At 46.2% G+C, this 15,991-nt stretch overlaps 1 protein-coding gene across 1 annotated transcript in view; it reads right to left on the minus strand.

Annotated features, from left to right (window-relative positions):
• LOC307220929 (uncharacterized protein) overlaps positions 1-15,991 on the minus strand; it is a 93,564-nt gene that overhangs the window by 67,652 nt on the left and 9,921 nt on the right. The window contains exon 2 of the mRNA XM_079985126.1: positions 1,796-1,851. Within this exon, the coding sequence (XP_079841252.1) occupies positions 1,796-1,851 (56 nt within the window). The remainder of the gene's footprint in view (positions 1-1,795; positions 1,852-15,991) is intronic.

Here is a 15,991-nt window from a genome sequence, read left to right on the forward strand (position 1 = left end):
GTCGGACACAACTAAACAACAAGCATATCCAAATTACTTAATTTGCTCATTTATTCATCTACTTTAAATATATACTGCTATCAAACTGCAGGTTATTTCAATCATCTTGCCAATGTTCTTATCTGTTTACAATTTGTCTGTACATATTCAATAAATCATTTCCATTCTTTTATAAAACGTTTGTTATCTTGATTTCTTATTCTTCCAGTAAGTTTTGCCATTTCTGCATATTCCATAAGTTTTTGTATCCATTCTTCCTTTCCTGGGACTTCTGCTTCTTTCCATTTTGGGGCAAGTGACGTTCTTGCCGCTGCAGTAGCATACATGAATAGGTTTCTATACAGTTTGAGTAGTTCTGTCCCCATAATTCGCAAAAGAAAAGCTTCTGGTTTTTGTTGTACAAACATTATTTCAAACATCCTTTTCAGTTCATTATATATCATTTCTCAATAAGCTTTAACCTTACTCCAAGACCACCTTGCCAATGTGTCTGCTGCTCCTGTGTATCTGAAGAAGTGTGCATGCACACGAAAGCTCATACCAAGAACTGACTTAGTTGGTCTTTAAGGTGCTACTGGAAGGAATTTTTTTTGTTTTGACTATGGCAGACCAACACGGCTACCTATCTGTAACCAAGACCACCATATATGATAAAAAGAACCTTCTTTCTCTTTACATTTCCAACACTTATTTGATTTAGATTTATACATTTTTGCCATTTTGGACTCGAGTACCCTTGGGTCCCTTCCAATTCTACAATTCTATGATTCTATGAAAACACTCTTAGCTTCCTTTGACATCTTTAAGATGTTTCTCCTGAGGCCCAAAATCTGAATTTCCTTTACATTTCATTTTTGGAGAAATGTCAATGTGAATTTCACACACAATATTTCTTAGGCCTGCCACCCCAGTTATATTTGGTTTTTTGAACTGTGTGAAAATATTACAGCAATCCTTTTCTCTGCCCCATTTCCCATCATTTCCCAGTGCCTGCTCCAGAATATTCCCTCCTCATTGACCTAAAAATCTAAGATCTATGGAGCTGGCCTGATACAGACCAAAACTAGTGGTCCAGCTATCCCTACCTATTCAGCTGGCAGAAACAGAGGCCATGGGAAATTGTTGTTGTTTAGTCATTTAGTCGTGTCCAACTCTTCATGACCCCATGGACCAGAGCACGCCAGGCACTCCTGTCTTCCACTGCCTCCCGCAGTTTATTCAAACTCATGCTGGTAGCTTCGAGAACACTGTTCAACACTGTCGTCCCCTTCTCCTTGTGCCCTCCATCTTTCCCAACATCAGGGTCTTTTCCAGGGGGTCTTCTCTTCTCATGAGGTGGCCAAAGTATTGGAGCCTCAGCTTCACAATCTGTTCTTCCAGTGAGCACTCAGAGCTGATTTCCTTAAGAATGGATAGGTTTGATCTTCTTGCAGTCCATGGGACTCTCAAGAGTCTCCTCCAGCACTATAACTCAAAAGCATCAATTCTTCGGTGATCAGCCTTCTTTATAGTCCAGCTCTCACTTCCGTACATCACTACTGGGAAAAAGCCATCCCAGAAGAGAAGCTGAGACTGGGACTGTTCACTCGATCATCTATAGCTATTTGGTAGCAGCATAAATATGCAGATTGTTTCTTTTAGGTATGGAGATTCTAAAGCCAAATTATCTCCAACTTCTATCTTTTCTCCTCTCTCTTTTTTAATGAAAAGTCAAAGGAAAGAAGAAGTTCTCTGGGAGAATCAAACTGTTTTTAGAAGGCAAATTGTTGCATGCACACACCAAAGCATCGCTCACCTTTGTGGAGCCTGGCAGAGTTTCTGCAGAACCCCAGGGCAGCAAGCAGAGCTAGTCTGTAAAAACAGTTGACAAGGAGAGAGGCTTGAGGTTAATAAGTATTATCTGATGGACAGCAATTGGCCAGAGCTGCCTCCTCAGATAGGAAGGTTTTGATCTTAAGCATCCCAATGTCACAGCAATGCAAAACAAAGCAGCAAACATATTTCTTAACACAGTCGGAGGAAGAGGGTGGGGGAAGCCTTCTGCCTGGAAACCTGCAAAAGCAGTAGAGACGACATCTGACATCCTCCTTGAGAGCATCAGGAGCAAAGTGTCATCTATTTGCCTGCCTGCTGACTGGCATGATGCGACCTGAGCTCATTTGTAAGAAATATGAAATGTACAGCTCCGGTTGCTTCTGCCTGCTTCAGTTTTTACTCCCCCTCCGGATTAATTACACAAGCGAAGCATTCCTGGGCCCAAAATAAACAGCGGGGCTGGGGTCTGAAGAGTAATTAAGTGAACTAAATTTTCTTCAAGAGTCCAAGGCTGTAATTACTTGTGATGACTAATTGGTTGATCAATACTTTGATGACTATCTCTTGTAATTTACACAGCTTAGGGGGAGGACTGGAATATGTCAGCAAATAACCCCATTGATTTTGCCATTCCAAAAGCATTTCTGCAAATGCAACTCCTTATTTAGTCTGCTCTTGGATATGTTCACAGGGCAGGCTTGTTAGCTTCTCACATGTCTTGGGGTTGAAAGGGCCCTTGCCCCTCTGCTCAGTCGTTCTTAAGGATTTAAAGGAAATTAATCCATTTAAAACCTACTGCCAAATCCAACCAGGCAGACAGACTCCGGTTGCCTCCAATGAGCAAACTGCAACAACAACCCTCTTTCCTATGACAAGTCTGTTACAAGGCAACTGTCTCTCGCCAAAGTGACTCTGAACTTCTAATCAGGAATAGCCATGGAAGAACACAGCCTTTTGACTCCTTCTAAAAGTCCTGTGAACTCTTAAAACCATCCCATCTTAAAGACCTATTTCATTTTGCAAAGGAGGCAGTGGGAGAACTACATGTGAATGCTTGTGGGGCGGATAAGGGAGACTTAAGAACATTTAAGCAACTGCCTTGCTGAATCACAGCAAAAGGTCACCTAGTTCAGTATCCTGTTTCTAATAGGTTGCCTCTAGAAGGTAACAAGGATGGCACAAAATTCATAGCCCTTCCCAGAACATGGCACCCACCAGCTCTGGAAATGGAGGCTTGCTTTTACCATGATAGCTGGCCCTTTGCTCCTGGTTCATCAACTACAAAATTGCCACTTAAAAAGCAACTCCAGATAACTGGCACTATGCAATGATGTTATCTACCATATTTTTTGCTGTATAAGATGCACTTTCCCCCCTCCAAAAATTAAGGGGAAATGTGTGTGCATCTTATGGAGCGAATGCAGGCTCCATGGCTTTAGCGAAAGCAATGCAAAGCCTCCGAAGCTCCCGTCGTGCTCCGGAGGCTTCACATTGCTTTCGCTGAAGCCAGGAGAGCAAGACTCTCCTGGCTTCAGGGATCACCACCCGAAGCCTGGAGAGCGAGAGGGGTTGGTGCCACCTCTCCTGGCTTCAAGACTCTCCTGGCTTCAGGGATCACCACCCGAAGCCTCGTGTTGCTTTCGCTGAAGCCTGGAGAGCAAGAGGGATCCCTCTTGCTCTCCTGGCTTCACTTCGCTGGAGAGGTGCTGCACAGCTTTCCCTCTCTGTGCAGCGCCCCTTCAGCGAAGCAGGAGGAGAAATGGAATGGGCTCCGTTTCTCCTGCTGCTTCGCTGAAGGGGCACTGCGCAGAGAGGGAGAGCTGCACACCGCCCCTTCAGCGAAGTGGGAGGAGAAATGGAAGGGGCTCCATTTCTTCTGCCACTTCGCTGAAGGGGCACTGCGCAGAAAGGGAGAGATTTTTTTCCCTTGTTCTCCCCCTTTAAAACTAGGTGTGTCCTATGGTCAGGTGCATCCTATAGAGCGAAAAATACAGTGCATGATGATGTCGCCAAGTTTTTGGAAATTAGAGGGATACTGAACGAAGTCCTCCCTAAAGTAATAAATATAATACTAAGAAGTCTTGCCAGAGTAGTGCATGCTCTAGTTATCTCCTTCTTGGACTACTGCAATGCGATCTACGTGGGGCTACCTTTGAAGGTGACCAGATAACTACAACTAATCCAGAATGCGGCAGCAAGACTGATAACTGGGAGTGGCCACCGAGACCACATAACACCGGTCTTGAAAGACTTACATTGGCCCCCAGTCTGTTTCTGAGCACAATTCAAAGTGTTGGTGCTGACCTTTAAAGCCCTAAATGGCCTCAGTCCAGTATACCTGAAGGAGCGTCTCCACTCTCATCGTCCAGCCTGGACACTGAGGTCCAGTGCCAAGGGCCTTCTGCTGGTTCCCTCACTGCGAGAAGTGAGGTTACAGGGAACCAGGCAGAGGGCCTTCTCGGTGGTGGCACCTGCCCTGTGGAATGCCCTCCCTTCAGATGTGAAGGAAATAAGCAGCTACCTTATCTTTAAAAGACATCTGAAGGCAGCCCTGTTTAGGGAAGTTTTTAATGTTTGATGCTGTATTGTTTTTAATATTCGGTTGGAAGCCACCCAGAGTGGCTGGGGAAACCCAGCCAGATGGGTGGGTTATAAATAAATTATTATTATTATTATTATTATTATTATTATTATTATTATTACTACTACTACTACTACTGAGCTAAGCAAAGCAATATGGAATTCTCTTAATAAATGTATATCAGGGCTATTGCTACTGACTGGAATTATTAAAGTCTGGATTTTTGGTAAAATGAGCACACTGAAATTTCATCAAAGGATTCTGAATACAGTGACATGCATTGTGCTGTGCAATACGGTCAAGGACACTTTCAGTTTCTTGTCAATTTACAACCATTCCTTCTGGCAAAGGGTATTCAAGGAAAATCAATACCGGATTCAGTTTTCATCTGCATTTATTTAAATGATTTGTGTAATTGTTTACCAACAGGCAATCTATAGCATAGCAGCTGCAGATGGCAGTATCATTTTCCAAAGGGGAAACTTGCCAAACCATTTTGTGAGGAACGAAAAGCTGGAAAACATTTTATTTCAGATTGATCTACAGAGAAATAAATTGGCTCTCTCTTTCAGATTTCCAATATATCATACTGCAAATTTGTTTATACAAAAAAAACACCCCACCCCACTATACAGTTGAATTGGCTGTCAAATTCACAAGGATATTGGAAAACCCATTGTTACCTTCATTAAACAAAAAAATGAAATGCAAGAATCAACTAACTCTTATTGTTAAACCTTTTAATTGAAGAATTTATTTCCCCAATACCTGGGCTGTGATCCAAGAAGCATACGGAGAGAGCCGTGTGTGCAATGGGGCCTTTTCTCTTTCTTTTAAAAAGCATTTCCCACCCCCTCCGAGTTATCCTGCCAGCTGCTTTTAGAACTCAGGAGTTTTTAAAGAGAGATGTTGCTGCTGAGAAAGGGCCAGTAGTGGAACCCTGCTGCAAAAACAGTCATTTTAAAGAAAAGAGGAACGCAGAGCAAAAGTCAGTTAACAAGGAAAAAAAATGCCATTCTTTATAGGCTTAGGCTCCCTTTCAGAAGGAAACTGAGACAAACGTGATGTGAAAACAGAACTTGGAGCAAATTCTGAAGCTACCCCACACCCCTGCCCCCTCTTCAGCTTCAGAGCATGAGTGACACATCCCTCAGCTCTAGAAAAGCAAGAAGGATTCTTATTGGTTGAGAGCAGACAACAATTTGCATTCTGATTTGCTGTCCAGGCTGCAGAGCTAGGCTGAAGGCCTATCAGCCAATGAGGAAACTGAAGAAAGGTGGGTCCTGCAGTGGAATACCATCAAAGGAGCCAGTCAAGACAACCAGATGGAGAAAAATTGTGTGTTGTCCTTTCTCTGTGTGGCCTCAGCAGGTGCCTCCTGCTCTCTCATGAGCCCATTGCCAGCTCTGCCTCTCTTCTGCTTCCCTCCTTTCTTTCCTGACTCTACTGCTCATGTGGGAATTCTTGACCTGGATAAAAGTGGATGGATGGTCCATAGCTGCACGGCACCTGAGGTGCCAAATGTTTCCTATGTCAATGAATTCCATTGGATGGGAGGCAACCATGGGCAAGAGGCTATGACCTTTATGTCCAACTTTGTGGATTTCACAGAAGCTGACCACTTTGGGAAGGAGAATGCGGGACTAGATCAACCGTTCACAGAGCTCTTCATGTGTCCTTATAAAGCTTACATTAGTCTAAGTAGCCAATATTTATCAGATGCCAGCAGAATCCAAAGACTATGCTTCCACCTAAACCAGGTCTACCTTTGAATACTGCACACAAAACTGACCCTCCCCTCCAAGGCCTTCAGATAACTTGTCCCCATGCCCATCCATTCTTCAGCCTACACGCATCAGTCCTTTTCTCAACCCCATGACCCAAACCCAATTTTCTACTTCTTCCACATTCCATGTGTCATCCTTATACAGTGGTGCCTCGCAAGACGAAATTAATTCATTCCGCAAGTTTTTTCTTCTTGCGAGTTTTTTCGTCTTGCGAAGCACGGTTTCCCATAGGAATGCATTGAAAATCAATCAATGCGTTCCTATGGAGACTGTCCGGGGACAGAGGGGAAGCGCCGCGCGCCTTCCCCTCTGTCCCCAGACCTGTTTAAAGCAAGGGGCAGCGGGGAGAAGATTGCTTCTCCCCGTTGCCTGCCCCGCAATCTCCGGGGACAGAGGGGAAGCGCCACGCGCCTTCCCCTCTGTCCCCAGACCTGTTTTAAAGCAAGGGAAGGGGCAGGCAGGGAGAGTCGCTTCTCCCCGTTGCCGCCCCTTGGTTCAAAAGGGGTCTGCGGACAGAGGGGAAGGCGCGCGTGCCTTCCCCTCTGTCCCCGGAGATTGCGGGGCTGGCAACGGGGAGAAGCGATCTTCTCCCCGCCGCCCCTTGCTTCAAAAGAGGTCTGGGGACAGCGGGGAAGACGCGCTGCGCTTCCCCGCTATCCCCGGAGCTTGCGTCTTGCGAAGCGGCTAAGAAAACGAAAAACTCCTTCGTCTAGCGAGTTTTTCATCTTCCGAGGCGTTCGTCTTGCGGGGCACCACTGTAGTTTTTGAAACACCAGAGGCTAGCAAGCGTGGTAGCATTAGACATGATGGCCAACATACCTGTTTTCTTCTGCCTCTCGCCATGACAAGCTCTTTTCTAGCAGTGCAGGCCAGGGCAGACAATATGGTTGCTGAGTCATTTCACCATGGAAACCTATCTTGAGGTCACAAGGGCTGCCTTTGTGAAATATTGCCAAGGATACAGATCAGCCATGAGGGTGGTCTCATATTTTGAGTATCAAACCAAGTATTAAGATACTCAAATCTCTGGGCACATAGATGAAGACCCTGGTCAAACAGTTGGGAATAGCAGCTTTGGGGCTTGATTTAGACTGAGGAAATGTCACAGGACTACAGCCAGGACTGCCCCTTCAATTCATTTTAAAGAGTAAAGGTCAGTGTCTTTCCAGTTTGGCTACCAGGATAGTTGTTCACAGAAAAAATAATTCCTCAATGTCTGCTTGAAGGCCACATAGTACCGAAATAGAAATAGACTTTATTAAGTCATCTGTTTTACAGGTATAGTCCTCTGTAACTTTCTGCACTCATTGGCCAGAGTTGATACCATTTCTGGTGGGTAATGTTTGTCTATAGCCAATGTGGGTCTCTGACTGCTATATCCTGATAATCCCAGACACCAGATCACCTATGCAAATGGATAAAATATCATGTCCTGGAGAATTCTGGGCTGAACCCGCCTCCTTAATGTGCTAGCTTAGTGAACAAATGCATTTGTTTCCTTGGAATAGAAGAAGATTTGGCTTTGATAAGCTGCTTTATCACTACCCCCTAAGGAGTTTCAAAGCAGCTAACAATCTCTTTTTCCCTTCCTCCCCCACAACAAACACTCTGTAAGGTGAGTGAGGCTGAGCGACTTCAAAGAAGTGTGACTAGCCCAAGATCACCCAGCAGCTGCATGTGGAGGAGCAGGGAATCGAACCCGGTTCACCAGATTACGAGTCCACTGCTCTTAACCACTACACCACACTGGCTCAAATATGCCACACACTGTCAGGTGGCAGAGGATCCCACCCCCACAGCAGGTTGCCAGGAACGGATAAGACAAGGGAAAGTTCTTACCAACTGCTTTTTATTCAATATTCACAGTGAGATGCTTGGAAATGCAACCTCTTGGAATAATGGCATTACCCCGAGTGGGTCTCCACCCCATCCCTCTCTCCCTTCATGCATCATCACTATGGGTGCTGAGAAGTGCCCTCTGCCTCTGAGCTCTTTGCTCTCCTTCTTTCAATGCTCACCGGGTTCTAGGAGAGAGGGACCTGGAATGCTTTTGAAAGACATTGTGTCCATCAGCTGTGGACCCTCTGGTACGTCTTCTTCCTCCTCTCCCATTATTTCCCAGCTTTTCCCCTCATCTGCCTCTGGGCTGTAACCTCCCTCAAACCCCTGTTGTAATTCTGAACTGTCTCTTTCTCTGGAAGGGTCAGGTTGGGGAGGCTGTCTCCACCATTCCTCCTCTGCCCAGTCCCTGACACACACTACCCAAAAATTGTACAGGAAAGTATTCAGCATGGAATTCTGCAAAAGCTATAAATGAACACCAGGCGCATTCAAGTAACGCAAGCCAGGATCCAAAGGTGTATTTTATGCTCCCTGAGAACATTTAAATCAGGGGTCAGCAAACTTTTTCAGCAGGGGGCCGGTCCACCGTCCCTCAGACCTTGTGGGGGCCCAGGCTATATATTTTTTTGGGGGGTGAACGAATTCCTATGCTCCACAATAACCCAGAGATGCATTTTAAATAAAAGGACACATTCTACTCATGTAAAAACACACTCATTCCCAGACCGTCCACGGGCCAGATTGAGAAGGCTATTGGGCCAGATCCGGCCCCCAGACCTTAGTTTGCCTACCTATGATTTAAATAAACAAACAGCTGAGTGTAGTGTCATATCGTAAACAGTTTCTCTCCTCACGCCCAACAGGCCCCCAGTTTCACAAACAACAATATGGCATTGTGGGGTGATACACTCTCTGAAAGAAATGAAATGTATTTAGGAAGGAAAGAATGAAGACAGTCAAAAGCTTGCTCAAGTTCGTAAATTTACAGTAGTTCCGCAGTTCTTTGAATCCTGCCTAAGGAGTGCGGATCATTCATAAAATACAATTTTGTAAGGTAATTTGGGAGAAAGGTTCTTGTTAAACTAAGTACTTGTTATATCATGTTTTTGAAGAATGATCATACAGTGCTCAAAAACTCCTATATTTTGACAATTTTGTAGTTAATTGCACTTGCTGCTAGCAAACGGCGACCTTTAGCTGACATATTAATACTCTCAGTAATCAGCTAAAGGTCACATCTTGTTTAGAGCCGCCGCTTTTTCCTTGCCACATACTCCAAACACCAGGAAAACGTCTTCTGTGCCAATTAGAGGTGTTAATGTGGCAGTCAAAGATCACCAACTCGTCCAATGAATAAGCTGGTTCAGTGGTTTAATCCCAGCAGTAGGAAGAGCTATGATGAAAATCTGATCCTCCAAAAGCTTGTCTCAAAAACACTAATAGGGTGACGTAAATTGTTACCAACTGGCCTAAGATTTAATGGGATTGATTTTTTTTATGACAGAGCTGCTTCTGTGAAATCATTTACTTATGAGTAGCAGGACTGCCAGCTAATTAAAGAGCTAATTTATCATCTCCTTAAACATTAATCCATGCTTAAATTTTTAATAAATTTTAATATTACCAAAACCCCAGTATAAGGGCATTTCTGAAGGAAGTGAAAGATAATCAATAAACCTTTTATTTGGTTAATCTACTGATTATATTAGATTCACTAGAGCGGGCAATACGGAGCAGTACCAACTGAAGTAATGATCCTGCGATGCAATGATTCAAGCATGTATTAGGTTTATGTTATTGAACCATGTGATTCCAGATGAATTTGGTGCACAGAATTAGAGACTTGTATTACATTTAGTGTAGTGCAGTTTATTTGTACTGGATGTCTCTATACCAGACATATACAGATATAGAGAAGTTTGGGAGCCACATATGACTACATAATCTTGTGCATGTGGTTCTGCATGGGGATGTATATGGGATAACATCCTAGACCCCTTTAAAATATGGTTTTTTTGTGAGGAGGGGCTATTGGGTTGCTGTTTTTATTTTGATTATATCTTTTCTGGTTTTATAATTTGATTTTGTTCTGTGAACCACCCTGAGACCCCAGGTATAGGGCCGTATATAAATTCAATAAATACTACAAAACAACAACAACAACAACAACAGCAACAGCAACAGCAACAGCAACAACAACAACAACAGCAACAAATGAGGCAAGGCATTATGTACCAGATTCCAATCTATGGACTGGGGTGAGAGACTGACATTTCTCTCTCTCTCTCTCTCTCTCTCTCTCTCACACACACACACACACACACACACACACACACACACCACCTTCATTATACACCTTTAGGCACCAGGCAAAAACATTCCTTTTTAACCAGGCCTTTGGTTGATCTTATTGCCATCCAACACCCTTTTAGAATGTAGCTTTTTTTTGGGGGGGGGGGTTACTGGGTTACTGTTTTTGGTTTGAGTTTATATGCTGTGATCTTGTTGTGAACAGCCCTGAGACCTCCGGGTATAGAGTGGTGTATAAGTTGAATTATTATTATTATTATTATTATTATTATTATTATTATTAACAACAAACAAACAACATCACTTTATTACGGTCATAGATGTGCACGCGCGCACACACACACACACATTATCAGAACATTCATGTGGTACAACTTTTACTGGACTCTTATAATTTTAGATAGCAGGCAGGGTTTGCATATTTAAATGCACACGAAACACATGAACATTATATCTCAGGCTTAACTATTCTACTTTATCCACCTCTCAGACGTGTTGCTTTGTTTCTTGAAGGAGCATTGGGAGGGGGAGTTGGATGTATTTGAACGCTGACAGCCTGTAACGATACAGCCCAGCAGAAGTGGCACCATGTGCGATTTCTGCTCTTAGCGCTCCCAACTAAGCTGACCCACCCCTGCACCAGAAGAAAATGGTTTGCACCACAGGCCAGTAGCAAGGTTCATTTATAATGGCAAATAGTGTGGTTGCTGTAAAAAATGTGCGAGGAGACACTTCTGTGGTTGTTGGCATCCATCTTTATCGGAATACAGTGGAAGAGTACACCTTCAAGAATAACGTCAAACCATTGGGAAGTTACAGTGCCTGCTGTGGCTGTGGAGACCAATATGGGAGAGACATGTTTTATTGCAGAGGCAGGGGTCAAAGGAAAGCATCCGGTTTTGCTGCTACAGGTACACCATGGTATTTCTTCCTTCTGTGCTCCTCCCAGTGGTCATTCCTCCCCTGGCCACTACTGTAGATACACAATCTTACTGTCTGTCTCCAGGCACTGTGGTTATCTCAAGGGATGCCCATATGGTTGCTTGGTTTCGCATCTTGTTTGCCAACATCTTTGTAACACAGAGTTGGTCTGCCAATGGGCCTGTTGCCTGAAGCCAACTCTCCATAGAGCACGTCCTTGGGGATCCTGCCAGCCTTCATTCTGTATGCATGACCAAGCCAGGATAGACGTCGTTGAGACAGGAGTGAAAACATGCTGGAGATGTGGGGTTGGGAGAGCACATTTTTGTTTGAGACTCTGTCCTGCCATGCGATGCCCAAAATCTTCCTGATGCAACACATATGGAAGGCATTGAGGCATCCCACTTGGCTGGTGAATGTTGCCCACAACTCACTTCCATAAAGCAGCATGCTCAACAACCAAGCCTGGTAGACCTTCCCCTTGATATTGGACATTAGCATTGGTTTTGGAAACAACATCTCATTCTCCTATGGCCTTTTGGAGAGGCGAGCCATTGCCATAGCTGCCTAGCCAGTACATTTGTCCAGCCCAGTGTAGATGAAGAGGTTGCTGGTTATGGTGGGGCCTGGTAGACAAAACAGTCCACCACATCAAGTGTGTGGTCACCAATGCTGATGCATGGAGTGCTGGCGATGTCCTGATCTAGGGTATTGGTCTTCGTCAGGCTGATGGTGAGGCCAAACTACATGCAGGCTTGGACAAAGTAGTTGATGAGTCTCTGTAGTGTTTCCTTGGAGTGTACTGTCAAGGCTGCGCCATCCACAAAGAGCATTTATCGGATGAGAACCCACCACACTTTTGGCTTGGTGTGGAGACCTGCCAGGTTGAACAGACTCCTGTCACTCCTTGGAGGAATGTACACACTGTCTTCAGTTGAACTAAAGGCATAGGTGAGAAACAAGGAAAAGAATATGCTGAGAAGGGCTGGGGTGAGAACACACCCCTGTTTCACATTCCCCTTTATAGGGAAGGCATCTGAGGATGAACCATCATACTGGACGGTGCCATTTGTGTTCTTGTGGAAGGGCAAGATACTCTTATAGACTTTAGGTTGGTATCTGAAGAAGTGTGCATGCACATGAAAGTTCATACCAGTAACAAACTTAGTTGGTTTCTAAGGTGCTACTAAGGGACGCGGGTGGCGCTGTGGGTTAAACCACAGAGCCTAGGACTTGCCAATCAGAAGGTCGGCGGTTCAAATCCCCGCAACGGAGTGAGCTCCTGTTGTCCGGTCCCTGCTCCTGCCAACCTAGCAGTTCAAAAGCACATCAAAGTGCAAGTAGATAAATAGGTACTGCTCCGGTGGGAAGGTAAACAGCGTTTCCGTGCACTGCTCTGGTTCACCAGAAGTGGCTTAGTCATGCTGGCCACATGACCTGGAAGCTGTACGCCAGCTCCCTTGGCCGATAAAGCGAGATGAGTGCTGCAACCCCAGAGTTGGTCACAACTGGATGTAATGGTCAGGGGTCCCTTTACCTTTACCTTAAGGTGCTACTGGAAGGAATTTTTTTGTCTTGTTGAGCAGCATGAAGAGTCCTTTTTGGCTGATGAGGTCAAAGGGCTTTGTCAGGTCTATGAAGATGATGTAAAAGCGGCATCTCTGCTCTCAGCGTTTCTCTTGCAGCTGGTGCAGTGAGAAAATAATGTCAACTTATGACCTCTGCACCTCTGTGACTTGAGATAGACCCTGTCAGTGAGTGACTGTAATCTGCAGAGAACTAAATGGGCAAAGGCTTCCCCCACAGTACTCAAGAAGGAGATTCCACAGTAGTTGTTACAAACGTGTTGGTCACCTTTGTTTTTATAGAGGGTCACAATGCTGGGGTTGCACATATATTATGGCATGGATCCTTTTCCCCAACAGTGGAAGAGAAGGCCATGGAGGTGCATTATGAGGGAGGAATGAGGCTGGCTTTCAGCACTTCTGTTGGGATTCTGTCCTGTCCTGGGGCTTTACAACATATCTGAGAGTTGTTGACATTCTTCAGATCATCAAGGGAGAGAGAGACAACTAGCTTTTCCAAGTCAGGCTAAGTCTGTATGCTGTCAATTGATGTGTCAGAAGCCATGTTTCCCCACAAGTACAGTTTTCGATAGTGCTCTGTCCATTGCTCCATCTGCTTGCTGCGATCTGTAATGAGCTCTCCAGACAAGGTTTTCAGTGGTGCAGTTTTCCTGACTGTTGATCCAAAGGCTGTATTCATGCCTATGTACATTACGCAAGGGTTGCCACTACCAGCAATGAGTTGAATGCTCTGACACAGCTTTAGCCAGTAGTCATTGGCACATCATTTGGCAATCTGCTGGGCACCACTCCTTACCTTTCTCTGTGCAGCAAGCATATTCTCATAGAGTGAACACTTGTAGTTCATAGGAGCCTTGTGCATTGCAGTGATAACAGGCTCCATGTCCTTAATGCCAGCCTCAAACCAGTCAGAGACCTGCTTATCTCTTTTATGAAAAGAGGGCAAACCTGTGTTGTATTTGCCTTTTTGATGTTGTTCCACTGGGCTTTGATGTTGCCTCTGGGGCAGTGTTTGTTTGATGGAATCAGAGCACCACTGAGCACAGTATTCTTAATGCAAGCCATGACACCAACACCTTATGATGTTGTTATTTATCAAATGTATTAGTCACTTTCCACATATAGTCCCAAAGCGACTGACCCAGATGAGAAATGTATTGCATTGTGACAAGTGAAGAGACCATTCTCAGAACTTATAGCTGGATGATTGCTGAATGCCTTGAGAGCTGGTGGCTTCTAGCTGTTGACCATACTTCACCTGCTTGGGTGCAGAAGAAAACAGTGGCTCCTAGAATGTTGCTATAAAAGTCTGAGTTTATGAGGTTAAAAAAAAAAGGCAAAGGACCCCTGGACAGTTAAGTCCAGTCAAAGGAGACTACGAGGTTGTGGCGCTCATCTCGCTTTCAGGCCGAGGGAGCTGGCATTTGTCCACAGACAGCTTTCCGGGTCATGTGGTCAGCTTCTGACACAACAGGACACCTCCCCACTGCAGTGGTACCTATTTATCTACTTGCACTGGCATGCTTTCAAACTGCTAGGTAGGCAGGAGCTGGGACCGAGCAACAGGAGCTCACCCCGTCGCAGGGATTCCAACCGCTGATCTTCTGATCGACAAGCCCAAGAGGCTCAGTGCTTTAGACCACAGCGCCACCTGCATCCTTTGAGTTCATGAACTAGCTGCCAACAGGGAGGCTTGAGTGACAGGTCAAATGTATACCTTTTAATAACTGTTCATAGGTGCCAACTCTATGGGGCTGAGGATAGCTCACCCCCCCCCAAGTATGTGGTGATGGGGCTGAATCCCCCCAGTCTTGAGGAACCATGGCCCACAGTGGCAGAAGGCCTCGTTGGGCCTACCTGTGGTGGTGGCAAGACTCCCCTGGCCTCCCAGCCTCCTACCAATGTGTGTGATGCCACACAAACACAGTGAGCCCTCCCCCCAACGTTACATGGAAATCAGCCCCTCTGTGTTCATTGCCATCCACCTACCAGATCCACATCTTACTCAGTCATAAAGCCCACTGAGGTAAGGTTACCAGATATTTTCCAAAGAATCCAGGAACACCCCCTTTCTTTTAAAAAAGAGGAATAAAATATTTTTAAAAAATATTTTTTTAAAATAAAAAAGTAATATCATCTCTTCTGTGGTCTCTGTCACACAGCCTTCCTCTGCTCCTCAGCCTGCTCTCTTGGAGTGCTAGCTGCCATGTAGTAGGCTCAGGTCGGGCCTGGGCTCAGCCACGTGTCCTTGCCATCCCAGTGCTCTCCTACCTCTCCTCCTCAGTGGCAGCAGCGGCAGGGGCAGGCCAGGTCAGAGTTCCCCTCTTTTTTCTCCTTCCTCTTCCTCTCTCTTCCTTCTCCTTCTCCTCTCCTCCTTCTCACTGCATCAGCTCCGGGGGTTTTACTGGCCCCAGAGCGCCGTTGGGCAGTTGGCAGGGTGGCCAGGCGCTCTCGCTCCCAGCTTGATTTGGGTTGCGTGGGGGGGTCAGCGGTTCCCCCCATTGACGTGTGGGGTGTCCCCGGTTCCCCCTTGGCAGTGGTGGCAGTAGCGGCAGTCTCATAAGCCCGGAGCCAGCCTGGTAGTGCAGTTGGCTCTGGCTGGCTTCAGGAGCTGCTCAGTGCTGTGATGCCCACCATTTTGCCTCGCCGGAACTCCCCATACAGTGGCATAGCGTGGGAGGTGCAGGGGGGGCTGGCCGCACCGGGCGCAACATCTGGGGGGGCGCGCTCGCCGCCTCCGGAGTCGCCAAAGAGCCTCGGGCGCAGGCTGTAGCAGAGCCCCATGTCTCGCAGAACCGACGAGCTGTGCGCGCGTCCGGGCTGAAGGCGTCTGGCAGGCAGCGGCTCTCAGCGCTCGCCGTGGTCCCCGCGCATCAGGGCCGCGGAGGGCGCGCCAGGCAGCCCCTCCTCACAGCCCCGCCGCCGCCGCTGCTGCTGCTGGGCCATGTTGCATTTTCCTCACCTCTCTGCCCTCCTCCTCCGGGCAAGCGGCGTCGTTTGGGTGGCAGTGCCAGCGGCAACTCGCCTCAGATCACCTGACACGGACCCACCGCCGCCGCCGTGGCTACCTTACCGTAAATACCCCAGCCCAGGCAGCAGCAAGAAGAAGCTGGAAGCAGCGGCAGGTCAGGGGTTAGGGGCGCAAATTA

This window comes from Podarcis cretensis, assembly GCF_951804945.1.
Source record: "Podarcis cretensis genome assembly, chromosome: 7".
Lineage (NCBI taxonomy): Eukaryota > Metazoa > Chordata > Lepidosauria > Squamata > Lacertidae > Podarcis > Podarcis cretensis.